Raw genomic sequence first — 25268 nt, 5'->3', positions numbered from 1 at the left:
GTCGTCCTGTTCCAGTGATGTGGAAGGATATTGAAAGTCCCAGGTGCTATTTGAAGAAAATGCTCTCAATGTATTGGATAACTTACTTTTCTCAACAGACATTGAAATAAAAAGTAATTATTTTATACTGCTTCAGTTTGATCTGCATAATAACAGTGATTACACTCCAAAGAAATTCACTTAATCTGATACATTGCATGTGATACTTTTGTTTTTCTCTCAGATTGGATGTCTGATTTTAGCCCCTTTTTATAATTGTTATGATTTTCTCTTCTCTTTTCCCATAGGAATTGTAGTAGTGGATGAGTTACATATGTTGGGGGATTCGCATAGGGGATACCTGTTGGAACTTCTCTTAACCAAAATACTGTTTGTTACTCAAAAGAGTGCAAAGAGGTAAGTTTTTCGACTGAAAAAAAAACCCTTAAGTAGAAAATTACACTGCACTCCTGATGTCCCTCATTTCTTGTTGGGGAGGTTTTAAACATAACATTCATTACTAATTAGCTGTGGCAAAGATTCATTCCTGATCTTGGATGTTAAGCAGAAGAGAGAAACTACTTATTTACATGGTATCATACAGCACAGAAGGAGCCCATTTGATCCTTTAGTGTGATTACTTTTTTTTTTGGAAGAGCTATCCAGAGGATTTCACTCACCTATGTAATTTTGAGAGCCATATTAGATAAGGTCAAATTCCAGTATATGTTCTTTCAAAAAACAATTGCAACCTATTGCATTTTAGTTTGCATGTGTTTCCATTCTTACATTTGACTGTCACACATCTGTTGTTGCACTCCTGATGTACAAAGTCCATGTTAATCTTGTGAATTTGAAGCAGTGGATGTGACTTTATTTTGCAAACATCAGGTGGTGTATTTAGTGCTTCAAGAGAGTCTCTTAAGACTGAGGAGACTTCAGTTATCCAGAAACCCAGGCAATATCAGGGGACCAGGATTCGAATCTGACCACGGCAGATGGTGGAATTTGAATTCAATGGAAATCTGGAATTAAAAGTCTAATGATCATGAAATCATTGTCTGTCGTCATTAAAAAAATAACAATTTTATTCACTAATGCCCTTTAGGGAAGGTTAAACTGGTCCTACGAAATTGATAAACCTATATGTGATTTCAGACCCACAGCAGCATTATTGCTTCCTAATCTGAAATGACCTAGCAAGTCATTCTGTTGTAATAATTGTCATTCTTATGTAACAATTGCTAGAAAGTGTTGAAAAAGGAATGAAACCGGACAGACCAAGGTGCTGGCAATGACAAAAGCCCTGTCGATCCTTCAAAGTCTTCCTTACTAACATCTGGAGGATAACTCTAAAATTGGGAGAGCTGTCCCACAGACTGATTGACTAACAGCCCGGCATGGACCTACTTAGAGAATCATATCTTGGGGACAATGTCCCAGACAGCACCATCACCATCCTTGGCTACGTCCTGTCCCAATTGGGACAGACCCAGCAGAGGTGATGGCACAGTGGTTTGCAACCAGGAGTCCTCAACATTGACTCTGGACTCCATGGATGTCTAATGTCAACAAGTCAAAAATGGGCAAGGACACCTCCTGCTGATTACCACATTAGTAATCCTCCATGTTAATACATACTTGACCTTGTCCTTACCAATCTGCTGGCTATAGATGCATCTGTCTATGACAGTATCGGTAAGAGTGACTGCATAGTCCTTGTGGAGATTAAGTCCTGTGTTCACATTGAGAATACCTTTACAGCATGTTGTGTGGCATTGTCACTGTGCTAAATGGGAGAGACAAGCAGATCAAACACTCAAGGTTGGCATTTCTAAGGCACTGTACGCCATCAGTGACAGCAAGATCATACTCCAATATAATCTGTTACCCCAGGCCTGGCATATCCACCTCCCCCAACCCCACCCAACCATTACCATCAAGCCAAGGGATCAACCCTTGTTCAATGAAAACTGCAGGAGAGCGTGTTAGGAGCAGCAATAGACATACCTGAAAAAATCCATCTGTGAAGCTACCAATCGGTGTTCCCTTCATCAGGAAGGGCTTATGCCCGAAATGTCAATTCTCCAGCTCCTCGGATGCTACCTGACCTGCTGTGCTTTACCAGCACCACGCTCTCAACTCTGATCTGCAGTCCTCACTTTCTCCAAGCTCCCAATCAGGGCTACTACTTGCCAAACAGCCTTAAGCAGCAAGTGATAGGTAGAGCTAAATGATTCCACAACCAACACATCAGATCCAAGCTCCAGTTCTACCACATCAGTTGAGAATAGTGGTTGACAATCAAATAACTTAATGGAAGAGGAGGGTCCCAAACGCTGAGAGGATGTTTCCCCCCATGGGAGAGTCTAGCACCAGAAGACATTGCCTAGAAATAAAGGGGCACCAATTTAAGACTGAGGTGAAGAAGAACATCTCTCATATTTGTGCATATTTGGAAATCCATGCCTCAGGGAGCTGTGGGGGCAAAGTTCTCTGGTATATTTAAAGCTGAGATAGTTAGAATCTTGATCAGTTGAGGAATCATGAGAAATGTCACTTGAATCAGTCATGATCCTATTGGATAGTGGAACAGACTTAAGCAGCCAAATGGCTGCCTCCTGTTCCTGTTTCTTATGGCTTTAAGTATCCCCATCTTTAATGATGGTGAGCTCACATCAGCGCAAAGAATGACGCTGGAACATTCACAAAATCTTCAACCAGAAGGGCAGAGTGGACGATTCATTTGGTCTCTTCCAATGATCATTCCCGCCCCTGCAATGTTCTGGCAACAACACCGAAAAACCGTTGCTCCTAACCTCCTGCACCTGGTTCCAAGTTGGTCTAGTTCAGCTACAACATTGGTATTTACCTGATAGTGTTGAAAATTGCCCAAGTATATTCTGTGCACAACAGCAGGATAAATCCAACCACTCCAATTATCGCACCATCAGTCTACTCTTGGTCATCAATAAAGCAATGGAAGGTGTCACCGACAGTGGTATCAAATTGCACCTGCTCAGCAATAATCTACTCAGTGGCAGCCAGTTTGGGTTCCACCAGGGCCATTCCGTTTGTGACTTCATTACAGCCTTGGTTCAAATATGGGCAAAAAAACTGAATTTCAGAGGTGGGATGAGAGTTACTACCCTTGACATCAAAGAGCCTGAGTACAACTGGAATCAATGGGTATTATGTGACAAACCCTCTGCTGGTTGGAGTCACACCTGGCATATGCGAAGATGGCTATGATTGTTGGAGATCAGTCATCTCAGTTCCAGGACATCTCTGCAGGAGTTCCTCAGGGTAGTGTTCTCGGCCTATCCATCTTCAATGACCCGTCCCTCCACCATAAGATCAAAAGTGGGCATGTTTTACCAGTGTTCAGCACCCTTTGCAACTCCAATAATGAAGCAGTCCATGTTCAAATGCACCAAGACCCTAGATAATATCCAGGCTCAGGCTGAAAATTGGCAAAAAGCATTTGCACTACACAAATGCCCGGAAAAGGCAATTTCAAACACGAGAGAATTTACCATTATCCCTTGACATTGAATAACATTATCATTATTAAATTCCCATTATGAACATCCTAGGGGTTACTATTGACCAGAAACTGAACACTACTAGCCAGATAAATGTGGCTACAAAAGCAGCAGAGAGACAATCAGTCCTGTAATAAGTAACTCGCCTCTTGGCTTCCTAAAACCTGTCCACCAACTATAAGGCATAAGTCAGGAGTATAATGAAATGCTCCCCACTTGCTTAGATGAGTGCAGATCCAATGACACTCGAAGCTTTTGTACCATTCAAGAAAAAAGCAGCCCACTTGATTGGAACCACATCCATTAACATCTATTCCCTCCAGCACCTTTGAGTATACCATCTGCAAGATGCACTGAAGGAATTCACCGAGGCCGTTTAGACATCACCTTCCAAACTCACGGCCACTTACATCTCAAAGGACAGGGGCAGCAAACGCATGCAAACACCACCTGCAAGTTCCTCTCCAAGCCACTTGCCATCCTGACTTGGAAATAAATCACCATTCTTTCAATGCTGGGTCAAAAACCTCAAACTGCCTCCTAAATGGCATTCTGGGTCTACGTCCAGCACATGGACTGCAGTGATTCGTGAAGACAGCTCACCATCACCTTTGAGGGCAACTGGAGATAGCCAGTAAATTCTGGCTCAGGTTGCAATGCTTACATCCCATCAATGAATTATTAACAATAGTGTTGGCTAATTTTGTAATCATGAACAGTTGTCCTGGTGATATTTATGAAGTGGAAGATGTGTTATGATTTTTGGAATATGTTAACCTTTGTTTCACAATGGGTTGTAATTAAAGTTAATTAGTTAATGTAATGTGTCTCAGTTTCCATTGTCGATTGATGGCTGTATTTTGACATCCCAGGCATAAGGCTGCAGCAAAAGGAAAGAGGCTCATTGATGGCGTACAGATTGTAGGGATGAGTGCCACTCTTCCAAACTTGGGTATCGTAGCAACCTGGTTAGACGCAGAACTGTATTGTACTGATTTCAGGCCTGTTCCTCTACTGGAATTGGTAAAGGTTGGCAACACAATTTATGATTCAGAAATGAAAGTGGTGCGAGAATTTCAACCTGCACTTCAGATTAAGGTAAGGATTTTGGTGAAATGCTTCCAGAAATTAAATCTAGTCTATTCATGTTGTTATTAGCAATTCTATTAGAATTTTGAAAAAAAAAATCAGTAATTAATTTCTGAAAATGATGCTGGAACTTCTCTTGCTGCATTGCTAAAATAGCAAATGATTGTTGCAAACTGGTATAACTTGGGTTAATTAGGAGCCTGATTGGGTTGGACACTGACCTTTATCCTTTGGGATCTGGGTTTAAATGAGATCTATGCTGTTTGACTTACTACTCTCACTACTGGAGGTTAGATTCATGTGAAATTAGTTTGAAAGTCATAAATCAGCATTTTGAGTGTAAGAGATACAAATTGAAAATATTATCTTTGTGATATTTGACGGGGTGGGAAATGAAAACTGTTAGATTGGGGAATTTTGAGATGTGTTGTTTGAAACCCTTTTGGGAACTCCAGAGCAGTAGTTTAGTAGAAGTATGAGGACCCCTGAAAACATGAAAGCCTGGGAAATAATTTTGGAAAGTAGTTTCATTATTGATAAATTTTACAAATATACCTTAACAGAAAATCGTAAGTTAACACATGCTGAAAAATTAGGAAATCATTTAATGATTATGTGAACCATTGATATCCCTTCAGAAGCATTCTGAAAACTCCACTTAAATCTCGCTATATCAAGCTTGGGAGTGAGTAATGGATTGAATTTTTTTTTATGCAATGCTGTCACCCCTTGACTACTTCAACATGATATTCACCACATAGATTAGATATGAGGTCAAAGCAGAGAAAGAGTTTTCACTTGACAGCTCCAGATTTGAGTTGGACAGCTTATCGGTTAGTCACAGAAGGACTTTAAATTGGTTGACGAAACCCATGAGTGAGGCAAGATGCAAGTTCAGTTAAAGAAAATACTTTGCATTTTCTAAATGATTTGATCTTGCGTTTCTGCTGTCTCTTTTTGTGAGGAGCTTACCATTGATATTTTCGCTGTGATGCGAAGCACAATTGAGGCAAATATTCTCTGCTTCAGTGAAGTGTAAATTTGGTATGTCCTTTACAATCTTAACCATAATGGAAAGCATAAGTTCAAAAGACTTTCCAAGAGTGGATTTTGCACTCTAGATTTCAGAATGCTGAACCAATAGAACCAGAATATTTCATTTCATTACTTATTATTCGATGGTTGGAAATGTTTAAAAAATTAATTAAATAATTTGCAAGACAATACTCTCACTTTATCTAATTTTGGAAGCAAAGCATTTATTTTTTACTTTAATTTTATTTTACATTATCCTTATTTTAATCCTCCATGCAAACTGTCAGCTGCCTGGAAAGTTCAATGAATGTGCACATACAGAAGAAATGAGCCAAGTGTACTTCTTACAAAGTGGTTTGTCTGAAAGTTGAATCAGAGGCATTGAAATACCAGGTCCCAAGCACTATACTTCTGTTGGAAGTCAGAGCTGTAATTGTGAATCTAAAATATATTTATAGACTTCATGTACATTGCTATTGAATTTGAATATGTATGTGATTAATTGTAGGGTGATGAGGATAATATTGTGAGCCTTTGCTACGAGACTGTGCAGAATGGTCACTCTGTCCTCCTGTTCTGTCCTTCCAAAAATTGGTGTGAAAAACTGTCTGATACTATAGCCAGAGAATTCTATCATCTCCACCACATGACAAGCACTGAAGGTAAGCTTTTGTTAAGTGAGAACTAAGTTTAATGAGGTTGGTCACAATAATTCCAGTTGCAGATGCTGTTACAGTCCCTGCTGAGACAGATGACTTTTAAAAACAGCTATGTGTTTCTCAGAAATCTGGTTTAAATATTTTTGCTGTAAGTAAAAACTGAGAATCAGCACTACCTAATAGGAAACTATGCACTGAATTAAAGAAGATGTATCCCCTGTTAACAAGCTAATGTAACTAGAATACTTTAATATCTATTTGTACATAACACCTTGCTATCAGCAGATGTATAAACTTGCAGACTCAAGTCCAAGCCCCTCCCAAGTTTTATAATAGGCTCCCTTCTCCCTGTCAGGAAGACTCTTCAATATCCTTTGAAAATAATTTCACACAATATTCTGATTATCCCTGAACTGACTTCGAGCAGCAAAGTCCACTCTCGCAACTCCTTGGTTCTTAAATTCTCGCAGTTTTGTTCCTTTGAATTGAAAAATAGTTTTAAAAAAATTCATTCAGGGCATTGTTTGCTGGGCCAATGTTTATGGCGTATCCCAAGTAACCCTTGAGAAGGCAACAATGAGCTGCCTTCTTGAACCACTTGAGGTCCAGTTAGAATAGGTACACATCTCCAATGCCATTAGGGAGGGAATTCCAGGATTTTGACCCAGCAATTCTGCAGGAATGGTGATACATATCCAAGTTGGGATAGTGACAGGCTTGGAGGTAAACTTGTAGGTGGTAGTGTTCCCATGTACCTGTTGCACGTCCTTCCACATGGTTGTGATTCTGTGTTTAGAAGGTGTTCTTTGAGGAGTTTTGGTGAATTTCTGCACTGCATCTTGTAGATGGTAGATACTACTGCTACGGAGCATCACTGGTGAAAGAAATGAATGTTTGTGGATATGGTACTGATCAGTGGGCTACTTTATCCTGGATGGTGTCAAACTTCTTGAGTGTTGTTGAAACTGCACTTATCCAGGCAAGTGCGAAGTATTTCTGGCTTTGCTTGTAGATGGTGGACAGATTTTGGATTGTCAGGAGTTGAGTCACTCGTTGCAAGACTCTGCCTTTGATTTCCTGTAGTCACATATTTATCTGGTTTGTCCATTCGGTTTCTGGTCAATGGTAACCCCTGGTAAGTTTGATCATGGAAACCAAACTAAACATCACTGAGTTGGTCATTGTTAGACAAATGCTGCTATAGCACTGTTGATGATGCCTTCGATCACTTTACTGATGATTGAGAGTACACAGATGGAGTTGTAAATAGCTGGATTGGATTTGTGTATGGAATCCTTCAGAGGAGGGAGAGAGAGAGAGAATCATCCACCCACATGTCTGCCTGAAAATTGTTGCAAATCTTCAGCCTCATCTTTTGCAATGATCTTTTGGGCTCTCCATCCTTGAGGGTAGGCATGGTTGTGGAGTATCCTCTTCCAGTGAGTTGTTTAGTTATCCTCTGCATCCTGCACGGTAGTTAACAAAAAACAGCTTTTTCCCTCTGATTGTTCCTTGTTTAACACTGTTCTCCAGTGGTACTATTGACAAAGGCTGTTGCTTTACTAAACAACAGCTGAAGCTGTATTTATATTCAATTCCCCTGAAGCTGACAGATCAATCCAGTTTGAATTCCCTTGAGCAGGCATTTCCAAAAGCTGTGCAAATATTTTTTTGGTTGTGAAGAAGCAAAGGAAATAGCTACAGAATTGGTCATTATTACTGAATGTCCATTATTCATTATAACCAAAAAAACTCAGTAATATGCCTTGAAATAGTTTTGGAAAAAGAGGTATTGCTTTGTCAATGCTACTGATCACCACAAGTGATAATCATTTGAAGGTTGAGTGTGTTGTAAATCATTTACTAATTCAAACGTTTATCCCACTGTGAAGAGGGTCAACATAGTCACAGAGATCGCGGGGTTCACATACAGAAATCTTTGTAGGTGGCAGGAAAACATGAAAAGCTTTTTTGAAAAAAAACATAGAGCATTGGGACTTTGTAATTCGAGGCATAGATTACATAAAGCAGGAATTTGTGAAAAAAACCATTAGAAATCACAGGCCTTAAATATTTTGTCTATTTCTGGGTGCTATTTTTCAGTTCAGTAACCAGAAGACACTATTTTGTGATAAGTAGCAGATAGTAGGCAAGAATTATTTTTATTATGCAGCGTATTATGATCTGTATTGCATTATCCAAATAAGTGGTGGAAGCAGGTTCAATAATAATTTTTGAAAAGGAAATAATTGCAGGGTTATGGAGAAAGAATAGTTGCCTTTCCCTGTTATTTCTTTCAAAGCGCTGACATGGGTATGATGGGCTGCGTGATGAATGTTTGTGCTGCACAATTCTATATTCTTGATTGATAATCATTATCTTGTGCTACTATCTAGTTACAACTTTGACCATTAAGTATCATTTTGTTAAACTACATGATTTGTACTTTACACTTTATTTTTTGTTTTATTTAGGATTTGTAAAAGCATCCAAGTTGTTACCTTACACACTACACAGGGATGAGCTCCAAGAGACAGTGGATCAGCTAAAGCGCACTCCAGCTGGACTCGATGCAGTGCTGGGGCACACTGTACCTCAGGGAGTGGCCTTTCATCACGCTGGTATTACAATTTCTTTTTATTCCTTTGTAGAATGCAATGTTAACTGCTTTCCCTTGATGTTGAAAAAGTTTCATAAACTAAAACCGTAAGGCATATAGAGTCATAAAGATGTGCAGCATGGAAACAGACCCTTCGGTCCAACCCGTCCATTTTGCTAGCTGTATTGAAGATTAACATGACTTTTTTTTATATAGGAAACTGGCTCGGTTCGATATTTCAGATGAGTGGTGGTTTCTTGTGGGTGTGAAGGTGGCTGAGATAATGCAGATTTACCTAAAAGCAGCTTATTTGACTGTGTGTGTGCAAGGCCTAGATTTTCATCTGTCACAATGAAAATCCTCAAATGACCCTGAATGTTTTATTTCTGATTTTCATTGAGGCCTGGTTTTGTGAATGTTAAGACAACTGTCCACTGAATTGGGCAGTTATCTCCGTTTAAATCCTGTTTTATTCTCTCCTCTCCCTGGAATCGAGAATTCACAGAGCAGACCAGGACTGAGTTTGTGGATTTATTTTGGGAAGCCAGATTACCCCTTTGGAGAGTTGAGGTTCCAGGACGAGGGAAGTTGTGGTTGAGGTGGGAGGGGAAGACCAAATACCCTTTGAAGTTGTTAAAAGTACTTGTGAATATGCCTAAAAAGTGCATGCACTTATTGGAGCAGTCAAAGCTATTGGATGACTTAGAACACAAGTGTTTATTTTCATCAGAGATTAGTCAAAAGAATTTCTTTGTATTGAATGGTTTTCTTTAGCCATGATTTTTTTAAAATGATGGTATAATCAATAGACGTGTAACTTTATTTTATAATCATAATTAGTAACTGTTTATTTCTGATCAACATTGATCACTGCCATTCTCATTTCCATGTTAGGATTGACTTTTGATGAACGTGATATCATTGAGGGGGCATTTCGCCAAGGTTTGATTCGTGTTCTTGTGGCTACTTCCACCCTATCCTCTGGTGTAAATCTACCAGCTCGCCGTGTGATTATTAGATCACCAGTGTTTAATGGGCGGCTTCTTGATGTTATCACCTACAAACAGATGTCTGGGAGAGCTGGAAGGAAAGGAGTGGACACAATGGGTAAACAGTTAGTTGTTTTATATCTACTCTTTGTGGAACCCTAATTTCAGTATTTAAGGTAATTTAAGGTAAATGTGCTTTCAGTATTACATTATGTTAGTATTGGTCCTTCTGAGGGCATTGTGGTGTGGGGAGTGGCATTGATAGCAGAGGGAAGAGGTTCTGTTGGGAATTAGTTGACCTGATTTAAAATATTCCATACAAAGATTTCTAACGTTGCATTTGATTCAAAGTTTTGTAAGTTGTAGTGTAAGCAGTCAATTTATGCATACACAACTTCCTTTATCTATAATAATCTGCCTTCCTGGTTTTGCCACCAAAATAGATAACCTCACATTTGTCCACATTAAACTTCATCTGCCATGCATTTCCCACTCACTCAACTTGTCCAAATGACACTGAAGCATCTCTATATCCTTCTCACAGCGCACTCACCTACCAGCTTTGTGGCATCTATAAACTTGGCGATATTACATTTAGTTTCCTTATCTAAATCATTAATATATATTGTGAATAGCTGGTGTCCAAGCACTGATCCCTGCAGTGCCTCACCACCCACTGGCTGCCACTCAGAAAATGAGCCATTTATTCCTACTGTTTGTTTCCTGTCTGTGAGCCAATTCACTCTCCATGTCAGTACACTATCCCAGTCACATGTGGTTTAATTTTATAGACTAAATTCTTGTTTGGGACTTTATCAAAAGCCTTTTGAAAGTTCAAATAAACAACATCCACTAGATTCCCCCTTATCAACCGACTTGTTATGTCCTCAAAAACAAATCTGACAGATTTGTCAAGTATCACTTCCCTTCTGTAAATCCATTCTGACTTCAATTCTTTTTGAGAGAAAAAAAAATACCTTTGCTTAAAAGGGTGACTTGTAATTTTGAAGCAGCTCCCTAGCTTTGGACTGTTTCACAAGAGGAAATATTCTGTTCATGTTCACCTTGTCAATACTGTTCAGGGTCTTCTAGGTATTTTTCAACAACTCATTGAGATGTCTTATGATAAACCTCTGGAATAGGTGGGACATGAGTCCATGCCTCCTTGCTCAGAGGTGATTCTGTCTTGTTTCAAATAAAATTGTTACGTTCGTGCATATTGTGCACTGATTGGGCAAAATAGTCTGTGAGAATTGATATGTATACTTCAACTAACTTCTAATCAATTCTCCTCAGTTACCTTGAGAAAAGATACCTTTTTTTCTGGACTGCAATATTTAAAATTATTTATTCATGGGATGTGAACATTGTTGGGCATGCCATAATGCCTTACCCACCCCACCCCTAATTTGACGTGGCGGTGGTGATGTTCGGCCATCTTGAATCACTACAGGTAATGTAGTAGTTATAGCTACACACCTGAGAGGGAGGGAATTCTAGGTCATTGCCTTAGTGCCTGTGAATGAATGAATGGTTCCAAATCAGGATGGTGTGGGGTTTGGAAAAGAACTTGCAGGGTGTTCCATGCATTTCTTACCCTTGTTTTTCTAAGTGGAAAATGTTGTAGGTTTAGAAGTAGCTGTCAAAGGAGGCTTATTGGCATTGGCAGAAGATAGTGTGAATTTTTAAAGCGCTGATGGGTGCCAATCAAGAAAATAGAGTTGGGAGAAAGTGAGGACTGCAGATGCTGGAGACCAGAGTTGAAAAGTGTGGTGCTGGAAAAGCGCAGCAGGCCAGGCAGCATCCGAGGAGCAGGAGAATCGACGTTTCGGGCATAAGCCCTTCTTCAGGAATGAGGCTGGTGTGTATACCAGCCTCACTCATGAAGAAGAAAATTGAGTTGTCCTAGATGGTGTAGAGATTCTTGCATGTTATTGGAATTACACTCAGCCTGATAAATGGGGAGCATTCCATTACACTCCTGACTTGTGCCTTGTAAATGATGGTTTTGGGAGTTGGGAGGTGAGTGACTTGCTTACAAGATTCTTTGCCTCTGATCTGTTCTTGAAGCCATGGTACTTACGTGACTAGTCTAGTTCAATTTCTGATTAATGAGAACTCTCAAAATCTTTATGATGGAGATTTAAAGATGGCCATGCCATTGCATATCAAGTGGAGATGATTAGATTCTTTATTGTTGAAGATGGTTGTTGCCTGACATCTATTTGGCATGAATGGCATTGCCATTTGTCAGCCCAGTTCTAGATGTTATCCAGGTCTTGCTGCACGAGAGCATGGACCGTTTCAGTAGCTGAGAAATTGTGAATGACATTAAACATTGAAAATTAGCAGCACAACCAGATAATGGAGGGAAGGTTATTAATAGATCATCTAAATGTGGTTGATTCTCAGACCCTGAGAACTCTTGCAGCAATGTCCTGGTGCTCAGGTGATTGACCTCCATTAACCATAATCATATTCATATGCTCGGTATGATTCCAGCTGGTAGAGGCATCGCCCCCACCCCCACCTTTCGAAATTAATTTTGCTGAGGCTCCTTGATCCCACATTTGGTCTACTGACCATGATGTTAAGGGCAGTTGCATTCATCTCAGCTCAGACTTTTGCTCCATTTGGCTGTTTTGTCTGTATTTGGCCCAAGGATGTAAAGGGTTTGGGTGGTCCCGAAGGAACTCAACTGTGCATCTGTGTTCAAATTATTACTGAACAAGTGCTGCTTGATAACGCCGTTGACCTTCCATCACTTTGATTGAGAGTAGACTGATGAGGCAGTAATTTTGTATTTGTCTTTGTTTTTGTTGATAGGATGTGCCCAGGCAATTTTCTGCATTGTCTGGTGGAGGCCATTGTTACAGCTGTACTGCCATGTCAATCACTATCTGTAGCAGTCCTGTACTTCTTGGCTTGAACTGATAAAGATTTATAACTCGACAGTAATTCTGCAAATTTCAAATTAAATCCATATCATGTATTTAATAAGCTGTAAATGTAGTATTGGGATATGCATTTGAACTGAAGTGCGATTGACCTGAAATAAACAGTACCAAAATAATTTGTGTTAATTTCATCAAAAGTTGTGTGCAAGTTTATTATTATGTCATACATCCTGTGTTACAATATATGTGCTACATATCCGGAAAATCTCTGCATGGACTTGAATTGTCCTAATTTTTAGTAGTGAAAAGTACATGAAATAGAATGAGCATTACAATAAGCAATTTTTTTTCTGTATTCATCATATATTTGTTTTCTTTTGTGTGTAATAGCAAGGTGAGAAAGAAAACACATTAAAAGTAATAATGTTTAACATTAAATTTTGCTCCAGGTGAAAGTATACTGGTGTGTAAGAATGCAGAGAAAGCAAAAGGAATGAGCCTGATACAGGGCTCTCTCAAACCTATTCATAGTTGCCTTGTGAAGAAGGAAGGAGAGGGTGTCACTACCAGTATGATCCGAGCTATTCTTGAGGTAAGATGAAAGATTAACAGGACCTATTTCAACTTGAAGGAATTTAACCTATGTACATAGAAGTATTGGCTACAAATGATTAACTCTTCAGAAACTAGTGTCAACATTTTATTTTCTATCCCCTCATTGACAATAGTTGATGTAGAATGTGTTTTGTATGGTATTCTTCAAGTTTTAAATTAGCTTTCAGATAAGTAAAAGTCTGAAATTTGTAAATCCGAATGTCATGTTGTTGGTTTGCATACAATAGCATTATCAAATATACAAAATGTGAACTAAATAAATTTCTGAGTCCATGGAATCCTAGTTCGTGAACATATATAGTGATAGTGTGTAGATGTATGTAAAGTGACAGCAGCCTATTTATAGATTGAATTATCACTGAATTTGGAATGAAACTATAGTAAATTCAAAAATTTATAATTTTTTCTGTTGGATTGAGAAATAAAATATACAAGAAGGAATGGATGGAACCTTTTCAGCAGATGCTCATCCTGATGCCTGAGAAGGCTAATGCCAGCTTCCAGAGGAAGGAAGGAAGAGCAACTAGTTTTCCTGCCAAGTCACTTGGACAAAGTTATATAAACAGTTTAAATTCTGAAAAAAAATACTGTTTATAGATTTGTACAGACTTCAATCTGTTAACTGGTTTGGCTTTTTGATAGTAAACTTATAGCAATTCTTTTTAAGGAACCTGATCCCAACGTGATCTCTATCGCAGACATTGGTTCCAATAATAAAGGTTCTGGATCAGCAAGCGTTTGTGATGATATAACTGAGCTGCCTTTGTAACCTTGGTTACTTATTTTGTTATTTAACCATAACAATTACAGTAGTTATTTTTGCACAATGTTTCATGTGTGTATGACCCACGGTTTGCAATTTATTTGTTTGTTTACTTTTATTCATTGATGGGTTGTGGGCATCAGTGGCTAGGCCAGTATTCATTGGCTATCATTATTGTCCAGAGCATCATTTGGAGCCAATCGTATGGCCGTAGATCTAGAATAACATATCGGTCAGACCAGATAAGGATGGTAGATTTCCTTCCCTGAAGGACATTAGTGCACTAGACAGGTTTCTACAACAAGCAACTGTGGCACCATGGTCACCGTTAGGCTAGCTTTTGATTTCAGATTGTTTTAATATTATATTTGAAGTTTGCCATCTGCTATGGTGGGATTGAGGCCCATGTCCCTAGGACTTTATCCTGTGGTTCTGGATTCCCACTCTCGTGACAAAATAATAATAAAGAAAATTGATTTAAGATTTTATGTTTAAAATAGTTGATAAGTGGTGTTGTATTTCAATTCCGTGGTTCTGTCTTGTTTGGACTAGTTTGTGTCAAAATAATCCATCAGATTTGAGGAATGTTCTGGATTTTATAGGATTTTTAAAACTGTTGGCTCTTAATCTTGGTTTCAGATTATAGTAGGCGGTGTTGCCAGTACCCCAGAAGATGTCCGTGTGTATGCCTCATGCACACTGCTGGCTGCCAGTGCACAAGGAACTGAGGTAGCATCAATCCAGGGCAATGCTATTGAGGACTCTATACAGTACCTAATGGAGAATGAGCTTATTCAAATACTGGAAGAGGACCAGCAAGGAGATAAAAGTAATTTTTTCCTTTTTCTTTTCCTTTTTTCTTTGAGCAAATAAAATTTCTCACACTTTCTAGAGTTCAGCCAAACTACCCCATACACTTTCTTCTAAAGCTAGTTCTATTTATCGTAGTTGACAAATCCCAAATTGGAAGGTGGCAAATGTAGGTAAAAACAAAGACTGCAGATGCTGGAAACCAGATTCTAGATTAGAGTGGTGCTGGAAAAGCACAGCAGTTCAGGCAGCACCCGAGGAGCAGGAAAATTGACGTTTCGGGCAAAAGCCCTTAATCAGGAATACTCCTCAGATGCTGCCTGAACTGCTGTGCTTTTCCAGCACCACTCCAATCTAGAAGGTGGCAAATGTAACTTTGCTGATTTTTAAAAAAAGGAAATAAAATCTGGTTAGGCTGACATCAGTAGTGTATACAATTATATAGTCTATTATAAAGAATATTAATACAGCACACTTAGAAAACATTAACAGGACTACAGAAAGTGAATGTGGATTAGTGAAAAAGAAGTCATGCTTGACAAACCTCCTAGAGTACTTTGAGGCTGTAACTTGTAGAATAGATGAGCAAGAACCAGTGGATGTGGTGTATTATGATTTTCATAAAGTGATAAACTTCCACATCGGAAGCTAGTGTGGCGTGATTAAAGCTCATGGGATTGGGGTGATGTACCGACATAGACTGAGAATTTATTAGCAGTCAGGAGAAAAAGAGTAGGGATGGATAGGTTTTTGTTTGAAGTGGAAGGTGATATCCAGTGGGTACCGAAAGGACCCAGGTATTCACAATATATATCACCCAATAATTTAGGTGAGGGAAATAAATGTAATATTTCCAAGTTTGCTCATATCACAAAACTAGGACGAATTAAAGAACTTTTAAAGAAATTTAGACTAATTGAGTAAATGGGCAAATACATGGCAGGTGCAGTTTAATGTGGATAATTTACTTGAATAGGAAAAACCAAAAGGCACATTATTACTTAAATGGTGGTATGCCAGGAAATGTTCATCTGCAAATGTCCTTGTACATAGGTCATTGAAAGCAGACTAGCAAGTGCTGCAAGCAGTTAGAAAGACAAGTGGAAAGTTGGCTTTCATTGGAAGAAGATTTGAGAGTAGCAGCTGTGTAACATCTTGGTGACTCTGCACCTGGAGTATTTTGTGCATTACAGGTCTAGTTACCTAAGAAAGGATACACTTGACATAGGAGTTCAGCAAAGGTTCACCAGAATGAATCCAGGGGTGGCATGTTTATTGTTAAGATGAGATTGTGTTGACTAGGCTGTATTTGTTGGAAAAAGGAAAGGGCATCTCATTGAAATGTCTAAATTCTGACTGACCTGGGCAAGCAGGATGCGGGGATGATGCTCACCCTGGTGGAGATTTATCTAGAGCAAGGGGTCATGGTCTCAGGATATAAGCTAGGTCATTTAGGACTGAGAAGAGAAGACATTTCTTCACTTAAAAGCAGCGTCCCTGTGGAATTCTCTGAATTTATTTAAGGAGCAAAAAGATTTCTAGATATTAAAGTCATCAAGGGAAATGGGGAAAGTGTGGGAGTATGGCATTGAGATATGGTCATATTGAATGGCATTAAGTTGCCTTAATGGCCTGCTGTTGCTCCTACATTCTAAGTTTCTATACGGTGCATTTTAAGAAACTGTTGCTGTTGTACACTTGTTCTTTGGGTTTTGAAACAATAGTCCTTTTTATTCGCACAGAATGATCTGCTTTTACAGTTAAAATTTTGTGATGAGTTTGCCTTGCACTGTTTTTCGATTCAGTTCATTTTTTCCCAAATGCTTTAAATGAATATAGAAACCTGATATTTTCAATCATGGCTTATTAGAAATATTGTGACATATTACTCTTTCACAATATTGTTAACCTGTCTATTTAAAGTTTTTGATTGTTTTTGAAAGTTATTTTGATTCTGCCTCCACCATGTCCTATCCCAGTCACTGGGAAGGATGAAAATATGCCACCAAATCTCTACCATATCACTTTGTAGGTAGATCAATCCATATAAACCTGAAATGATTGCTTTTTGATTCTTCCCTTTTTCCTCTCTAATGAGACTGTAGTGGTGGTCTCTAGTGTCTTTTGTTGGGGCCATGGGAATTTATGAGCCTGCATCATTGCATTTCCTTATTCAAACATAAAAAATATTCAACAAAAAGTCAAGTGGTACTAGAACAAGTCAGAAGTATAATGCAAGCTTTTATTTATGCAAGATTTCCAGTTTAATTATTTCTCAATTTGCTGTTTTGTTTTCTTAGGCTTAAATGCATGTTACTATAATCACTTCTATACTTGTGTATGTTAGAAATAATACTGGATTATTCAAAGGAACGTGTTGTTCCATCTTTTCTGTTATATTTTCTCTTCCAAATACTAAATATTTTTTAAAAAAGTTTTCTTTATTGTAGATCAGTTTTTCTGCCTCTGTATAACCATGCACTTATTGTCTGGGTTTTGTTTCAACTTTAAGTTTCCACTGTGTCTCAGGTACACTTTATTTCTTAGATGTTTTGTATTAATAATCCTTTTTTTCAGAATCCACATTCATTTATATATTCACCTCTTGAATGAAACATAGCCATTTTAAACTTGCACAGTGGATATATTTTGAGTGCTGACTTATCATTTTGCAGAACACTGAAAAATAATGCTTCATTCACAGAATAAATTACTTCATTAAATTCCACTTCTTAGCAAAACATATTTACCTAAAACTTGAAGACAGTAATTGAAAAAGACTAGTTAGTGTAGATATGTTATTAAAGCTGGGGGTTGGAACTGAATTGGACTGCACTTTCAAAGAGTTGGTATGGATATGATGGGCCAAATGGCAGCCTCCTGCTCTTTAAGGTTCTAATAGTCTCATTGTACTTACCTCATCATTTTTTTGTCGTTAATAGTTCAACTGTATCGACCCACACAGTTAGGAGCAGCCACTCTTGCTTCTTCCCTGTCTCCTCCAGATGCACTGAGAATCTTTGCTGACTTGCAGAAAGCAATGAAAGGATTTGTTTTGGAGAATGATCTTCATATTCTCTATCAGGTACATTGGACATTTTCTTTGCAATTTAGCATCAATTATTTTTCATGCTATCTATGGAACTAGGATGTGGAGGGGCCAGCGTTGGACTGGGGTGAAACAGTTAAAAATAACACAACACCAGGTTATAGTCCAACAGGTTTATTTGGAAGTAATAGCTTTCGGAGCACTGCTCCTTCATTCAGGTCCCACTCGTTCTCTGGCAGAACCTGCCTTCAGTCAGCTGCAAAGGTGTATCATAGGCCTGGACAGAAATATTGGGCCTTGGTGTTGCTCCTATTTGCATCTCCAGAACATTGCTCATCTCACCTACTCCAGACCAATACCTTGATTTCAGTGGGTGAACGAAAGATTGATCAAAGAGGTTTGTTTTTAAAGGTAGTCTTAAATTAGGAGATAGATGTGGACTGCAGTGAATTAGCTTACTTCTAGAGTGTACATTTGTGCATTGCTTGGACTACAAAGTTCAATTGCTGGTACCTAAATACTGACTGAGTTCCATCAGGCATTTACATGTTTGTGTGACTGCAGACATTCTGGATCTGGTATTTTGTGAGTTAAGTCGTGCGAATAAGTACCTTTTCAAGATAATCTAACTTAATTCAGTAACTACTAGATCCTTTGAGGCTAGTTTATAAAGGTTTAAATTCTAAATGAGTTCAGATTAAAGGCAATTACATTCAAGACTGCAGAATTCTCATTGACATTTTTTTCGTTCATGGAGAATTCATTTTTGTTTATTTTACTACTCAATGATTAACAATACAATTTGTGTGACAGTTTGTAAGTAACTACACTTTGCCCAGTTAGCTGCTACACTGAGTTGTTCATTTATGGTTAGACCCAGAGTGTGAAAGTAGGTAAGTCCCCTGGGCCGGATCCTCTGGGAAGCCAGGACGGAGATTGCCGAGCCTTTGACATTGATCTTTAAATCGCCATTGTCTACAGGAATGGTGCCAGAAGACTGGAGGATAGCAAATGTGGTTCCCCTGTTCAAGATGGGAAGTAGAGACAACCCTGGTAATTTTAGATCAGTGAGCCTTACTTCAGTTGTTGGTAAAGTGTTGGAAAAGGTTATAAGAGATAGGATTTATAATCATCTAGAAAAGAACAATTTGATTAAGGATAGTCAGCACGGTTTTGAGAAGGGTAGGTCGTGCCTCACAAACTTTATTGAGTTCTTTGAGAAGGTGACCAGACAGGTAGATGAGAGTAAACCGGTTGATGTGGTGTATATGGATTTCAGCAAGGCGTTCGATATGGTTCCCCACAGTAGGCTATTGTACAAAATGCGGAGGAATGGAATTGTGGGAGATATAGCAGTTTGGATCAGTAATTGGCTTGCTGAAAGAAGACAGAGGGTGGTGGTTGATGGGAAATGTTCATCCTGGAGTCCAGTTACCAGTGGTGTACCGCAAGGGTCGGTGTTGGGTCCACTGCTGTTCGTCATTTTTATAAACGACCTGGATGAGGGTGTAGAAGGGTGGGTTAGTAAATTTGCAGATGACACTAAGGTCGGTGGAGTTGTGGATAGTGATGAAGGATGTTGTAGGCTACAGAGAGACATAGATAAGCTGCAGAGTGGGGCTGAAAGGTGGCAAATGGAGTTTAATGCAGAAAAGTGTGAGGTGATTCACTTTGGTCGGAATAACCGGAATGCAAAGTACTGGGCTAATGGTAAGATTCTTGGTAGTGTAGATGAGCAGAGAGATCTCGGTGTCCATGTACACAGATCCTTGAAAGTTGCCACCCAGGTTGACAGGGTTGTTAAGAAGGCATACAGTGTTTTAGCTTTTATTAATAGAGGGATCGAGTTCCGGAATCATGAGGTTATGCTACAGCTGTATAAAACTCTGGTGCGGCTGCACTTGGAGTATTGTGTACAGTTCTGGTCACCACATTATAAGAAGGATGTGGAAGCTTTGGAAAGGGTGCAGAGGAGATTTACTAGGATGTTGCCTGGTATGGAGGGAAGGTCTTATGAGGAAAGGCTGAGGGACTTGAGGCTGTTTTTGTTGGAGAAAAGAAGGTTGAGAGGTGACTTCATAGAGACATATAAGAGAGAGGGTTAGATAGGGTGGACAGGGAGAGCCTTTTTCCAAGTATGGTGACAGTGAGCACAAGGGGGCATAGCTTTAAATTGAGGGGTGATAGATATAGGACAGATGTCAGAGGTAGTTTCTTTACTCAGAGAGTAGTAAGGGTATGGAATGCTTTGCCAGCAATGGTAGTAGATTCGCCAACTTTAAGTGCATTTAAGTCGCCATTGGGCAAGCATATGGACGTACATGGAATAGTGTAGGTTAGATGGGCTTCAGATTGGTATGACAGGTTGGCACAACATCGAGGGCCGAAGGGCCTGTACTGCACTGTAATGTTCTGTGTTCTATGTTCACGACAACTGTGCTTCAGGAGCACTCTCAGTAGTGTAATGGTATATCTGTTTGCATTATTGAACTAGGCCAGTGACTGTGTCATATAAAGGGCTGATGCCTGTATGTGCAATGCCCTCTGTTCTGTCCACAGCAAAATATATCATTGTCATGCCATGCTGTTCTTGCGATGAGTTGCTCATTTAGTTCTTTCTTCATTGACTTCAGATCACACCATTCTATGAAGAATGGATAACCATTGACTGGTATCAATTTTTCTGCTTGTGGGAGAAGTTGTCAGCCTCAATGAAGAAAGTAGCAGAGCTAGTTGGAATTGAGGAAGGTTTCTTGGCCCGATCAATTCGGGGCAAACTTATTCCCAAGACGGACAAGCAACGCAGACAAATGGCTATTCACAAAAGGTACTGATGATTTCTTGACTTCTATTTATCTCTGTGTTTGTCACAGCTTCTTCCTTCTAATCCATAGAATATCGGTTCATGATTAGAACAAAGATACATAGAAATGCTACCATAGACTGTTGTGGTCCCTGAGTTATAAGAAAAGCTGTTATACTTTTAATTTATGATTACTGATATAACCACTTTATATTTGAATTAATCTCTATATTCATGCTCCACCAACAGCATGTTGCCCACTATGTAATCATAAGAAACTAGGTAGAAGCAACTTCCATATTTGGGTGAATATTCTCTATTCTCTGTCAGATCACTAACAGAATATTCCATTTCCTTGGATGGGTTGAGTAGGGGAGGCAGTTCCTCTCACCAGTCATCTCATCACTGAACAAAAGTATTTGAAGATCATGGAGAATTGTGAGAGAAGAAATATTTAAAAGGGACCAGAGAGGTAACCCTTTCATACGTAGGATGGTTCATATGTGGAAAGAACTGCCAGAGGAAGTGGTAAATGCAGGTACAGTTCCAACATTTAAAAGACATTTGGACAGATACTTGATTAGGAAAGGTTTAGAGGCATATGGGCCAGATGCAGATAAATGAGACTAGTTTCATTTGGGAAACTTAGTCAGTATGGATGAATTGGACTGAAGTGTCTGTTTCTGTGATCTACAACTCTAACCCCAATGTTCACCACACCTTCCATTATTTGCTAGTGTACAAGTGGAGTTTACTCTGAATTTTTTTAAAAAGGTAAAGTGGGTAAAATAATTTTGTACCTAACATATTTCTTGCACTTCTATGTGTCAAATGGACAAAGGCTAGTACAGAATTTGAATTTAAAATGTCAGTGTTAACGTTGCTTCAGCGGATATCATCAATAAAAAAATTCTTGTCTCCTATTATTTTTCTGTACATCAAGATCCCCACGTGACTATGCAATAAATCATTGTATTTCAGAAGCAAATTGTCATTGTTGCTACCTTCCACAAATGCCTCAGTACTAAGAAAGATGAGATGTGACTGCTGTGATCTGTACATGCTGCCTCACAGCGCCAGAGACCTGGGTTCAATTCCCACCTCCGGCAACTGTCTGTGTGGCGTTTGCACATTCTCCCAGTGTCTGCGTGGGTTTTCTCTGGGTGCTCCGGTTTCCTCCCACAGTCCAAAAATGTGCAGGTTAGGTGAATTGGCCATGCTAAATTGCTTGTAGTGTTAGGTGAAGGGTAAATGTAGGGGAATGGGTCTGGGTGGGTTGCTGTTCGGCGGGTCGGTGTGGACTTGTTGGGCCGAAGGGCCTGTTTCCATGCTGTAAGTAATCTAATCTAATCTAATCTAATCAACCGCACTCTAAATTCTAATATTCAATTTTAGTTTTTATATGTGTATCGTTTATCCGTTGCCCTCATTTCCTACAACCCTATTCATGTTTGTGCGTTTATCTGTTTTGTCCTCCTAACTTGCTGTAGATAGATGCAGAATCTGCTGTTAGGTCACTATCAATTTCTTGTATACTTGAAGGCAGTAAATGTTGTCCAGATGCATAATTACCTTCTAAATTTTCTCTCTTCTGAATTCTTCATCTAAGCGAAGGGGAAACTAAAGATTTTAGTCAGTTACATTCTGTTGTATGCAGCTCAGATTGCAAATTGCAGAGAGAAGATTTTCAGCCCTGTGTCATGCTATATTGTCACTTTTTACAGACCTTGGTGTTACTGCACCTCCAGCATATTATGTTTTCCATTGTAACTATTTACAGCAGACACTCTGGTTACAAGATGGGGCAACTGTGGGGCAACACAGAGGCTGGTGCATGCATGGAATGAACTGCCACAGGAAGTGGTGGAGTCTGGTACAATTACAACATTCAAAAGGCATCTGGATGGGTTTATGAATAGGAAAGGTTTAAAGGGATATGGGCTAAGTGCTGGCAAATGGGACCAGATTAGGTTAGAATATCTGGTCGGCATGGACGAGTTGGACCGAGGTGTCTGTTTCTGTGCTGTGCATCAGTAAGACTATTTTATTTTACATCGTAATAGGAAATCACAAAGTATTTACTAGCGCACTCACATTTAACGTGGTTCACTTCAGCCACTTTTTAAAATCTTCCAAACTACTGTATATAGTCGATCTCACGTAAAAGTCAATCCCCTATTTTTGGTCAAATAACCTAGAATTTTCCATATATCTCATGTAAAAGTCGACCCTAGTTCTTCACAGATAACAGATCAATGTTTATGAATCAGTGTGCCAGCCCACTCCGCTCCCAGTTTCCATTCCACTTGCTGTCATGTTGTTCTCCGTGTTTTGAGAATTACCATGATGTTTTTCTTTATTTGTTTAGAGATCAATTGGGCTTCTGCAAATGGTACGGTATGAATTTTGATGGGCACAAATTTCTGACCCTCAAAAGTAGTATTCGTGTAATAGTCGATCCCATAAAGTTAACCTTAAAAAGTAGTCAAAACATTTGACAAATTACTCGAGTATATACAGTAATCGCTATAAAATCTGGGCTCGAAAGTTTAAGCTTAATTTCTAAAGGGATGGAATTGAAAAGTAAGGAAGCTGTGCTAAGCTTGTATTGAGCCTTGGTTAGAAGGCACCTCTGCAGATTTCTAGTTTCGCAGTGTAAAGGACCTAGAGACCACCAGAGAAAGTATAAAAAGGGTATATCTCAATCTCTGAGGAGAAAGCTGAAGAAAAAGCATTAATAGAGGTCTTTCAAATTAAGACTGAAAGAGTAGATGCAGAGAAATTCATTCTTTTTGTGGAGATGATCAAAACCAGACCCATTAATATAAAATAGTCACCAAGAAATCCAATGAGGACTTCGGAAGAAACTTCTTTATAAACACAAAGGGCTGATAATGTGGAACTTGCTACCATAGGGAATGGTTGAAGTGAATACAGCTAACCCCTGCTTAATGCTGACTCACTTAATGTCGTTTTACTTTAATGGCGTTGATAAAATAGCATCAATGTATCCATTTAATGCTGCAAATCATTTCCCACAGTCTCGTGTTCTGTGGCTTGTTTACTCTCAAGACATTATCTTGAGAGCTATCCTGGCATCTGAATACCTAAAGGCCCCCAGCACAGAACTACACTGCTGCTGCAAATTAGATAAATTCCTACATCTGATATGCATATAATAGAATGTTAGATATGCTTATGGCTTAACTATTGATAGCCTTGAGGATCACTGCATTTTCAGTGTAGTTATACATAATTAATTTAAATTCAACTTGTTACATCATAAGTGTTTATTTATATAAGACTTTGTTTCATTGAGAGCTGTTGGTTAATTCTTGCCTGTTTCCAAAGTTAGTCCGTATGTGTAGTTGAAAAACAGATCCTGCTCAGAATGTCTGATTTTAAACTGAAGTTTTGACAGCAGGGAGCGAAGAAGTGAAAGCATTGAAAATGATTTCTAGAATTCTGTAGGATTTCTGGTGTAAAGTTTTTGTGCTATGATAATATGAATTGTGACGAATGCACATGTCTAACTGCTAATTTTCCTATTGCTCCAGATTTTTCACTAGCCTTGTGTTACTCGATTTAATCAATGAAGTTCCTCTCGGAGCTGTTGCAAAGAAATATCATTGCAGTCGAGGACAGCTTCAATCTCTGCAGCAGTCTGCAGCAACTTATGCAGGCAAGAGTTATAAAAAAATGACAAAGAAAAGATCTAAGTGAAAACAGTATATGCTGCTTTTAACTAGAGCTGGCTAAAGTCTCTTATAGAGTCATAGGGATGTACAGCATGGAAACAGACCCTTCGGTCCAACCCGAGCATGCTGAATAGATATCCCAACCCAATCCAGTCCCACCTGCCAGCACCTGGCCCATATCCCTCCAAACTCCTCCTATTCATATACCCATCCAAATGCCTCTTAAATGTTGCAATTGTACCAGCCTCTACCACTTCCTCTGGCAGCTCATTCCATACACGTACCACCCTCTGCATGAAAAAGTTGCCCCTTAGGTCTCTTTTATATCTTTCCCCTCTCACCCTAAACCTATGCCCTCTAGTTCTGGACTCCCTGACCCCAGGGAAAAGACTTTGCCTATTTACCTTATCCATGCCCCTCATAATTTTGTAAACCTCTATAAGGTCACTCCTCAACCTCCGATCAGGTCCTGGGGATTTATCCACCTTTACCTGTTTCAAGACATCCAGCACTTCCTCTTCTGTAATATGGACATTTTGCAAGATGTCACCATCTATTTCCCTACAGACTATATCTTCCATATTCTTTTCCACAGTAAATACTGATGCAAAATAATCATTTAGTATCTCCCCCATTTTCTGCGGTTCCACACAAAGGCCGCCTTGCTGATCTTTGAGGGGCCCTATTCTCTCCCTGGTTACCCTTTTGTCCTTAATGTATTTATAAAAACCCTTTTCA

The 25268-nt window shown here is 39.1% G+C and overlaps 1 protein-coding gene across 2 annotated transcripts in view; it reads left to right on the top strand.

Moving 5' to 3' along the window:
- polq (polymerase (DNA directed), theta) overlaps positions 1–25268 on the top strand; it is an 88261-nt gene that overhangs the window by 22827 nt on the left and 40166 nt on the right. For both annotated transcript variants that reach the window (XM_072585293.1, XM_072585294.1), the window contains exons 7-16: positions 288–396; positions 4397–4622; positions 6157–6310; positions 8782–8928; positions 9801–10013; positions 13242–13384; positions 14810–14999; positions 17923–18065; positions 20663–20856; positions 24390–24514. In XM_072585293.1, coding sequence (XP_072441394.1) covers positions 288–396; positions 4397–4622; positions 6157–6310; positions 8782–8928; positions 9801–10013; positions 13242–13384; positions 14810–14999; positions 17923–18065; positions 20663–20856; positions 24390–24514 — 1644 coding nt within the window. The remainder of the gene's footprint in view (positions 1–287; positions 397–4396; positions 4623–6156; positions 6311–8781; positions 8929–9800; positions 10014–13241; positions 13385–14809; positions 15000–17922; positions 18066–20662; positions 20857–24389; positions 24515–25268) is intronic.

Source organism: Chiloscyllium punctatum, chromosome 15 (assembly GCF_047496795.1).
Source record: "Chiloscyllium punctatum isolate Juve2018m chromosome 15, sChiPun1.3, whole genome shotgun sequence".
In the NCBI taxonomy this organism is placed as follows: Eukaryota; Metazoa; Chordata; class Chondrichthyes; order Orectolobiformes; family Hemiscylliidae; genus Chiloscyllium; species Chiloscyllium punctatum.
Note: the sequence above shows the minus strand (reverse complement) of the source record. Positions and strands in the feature narration are given on the sequence as shown.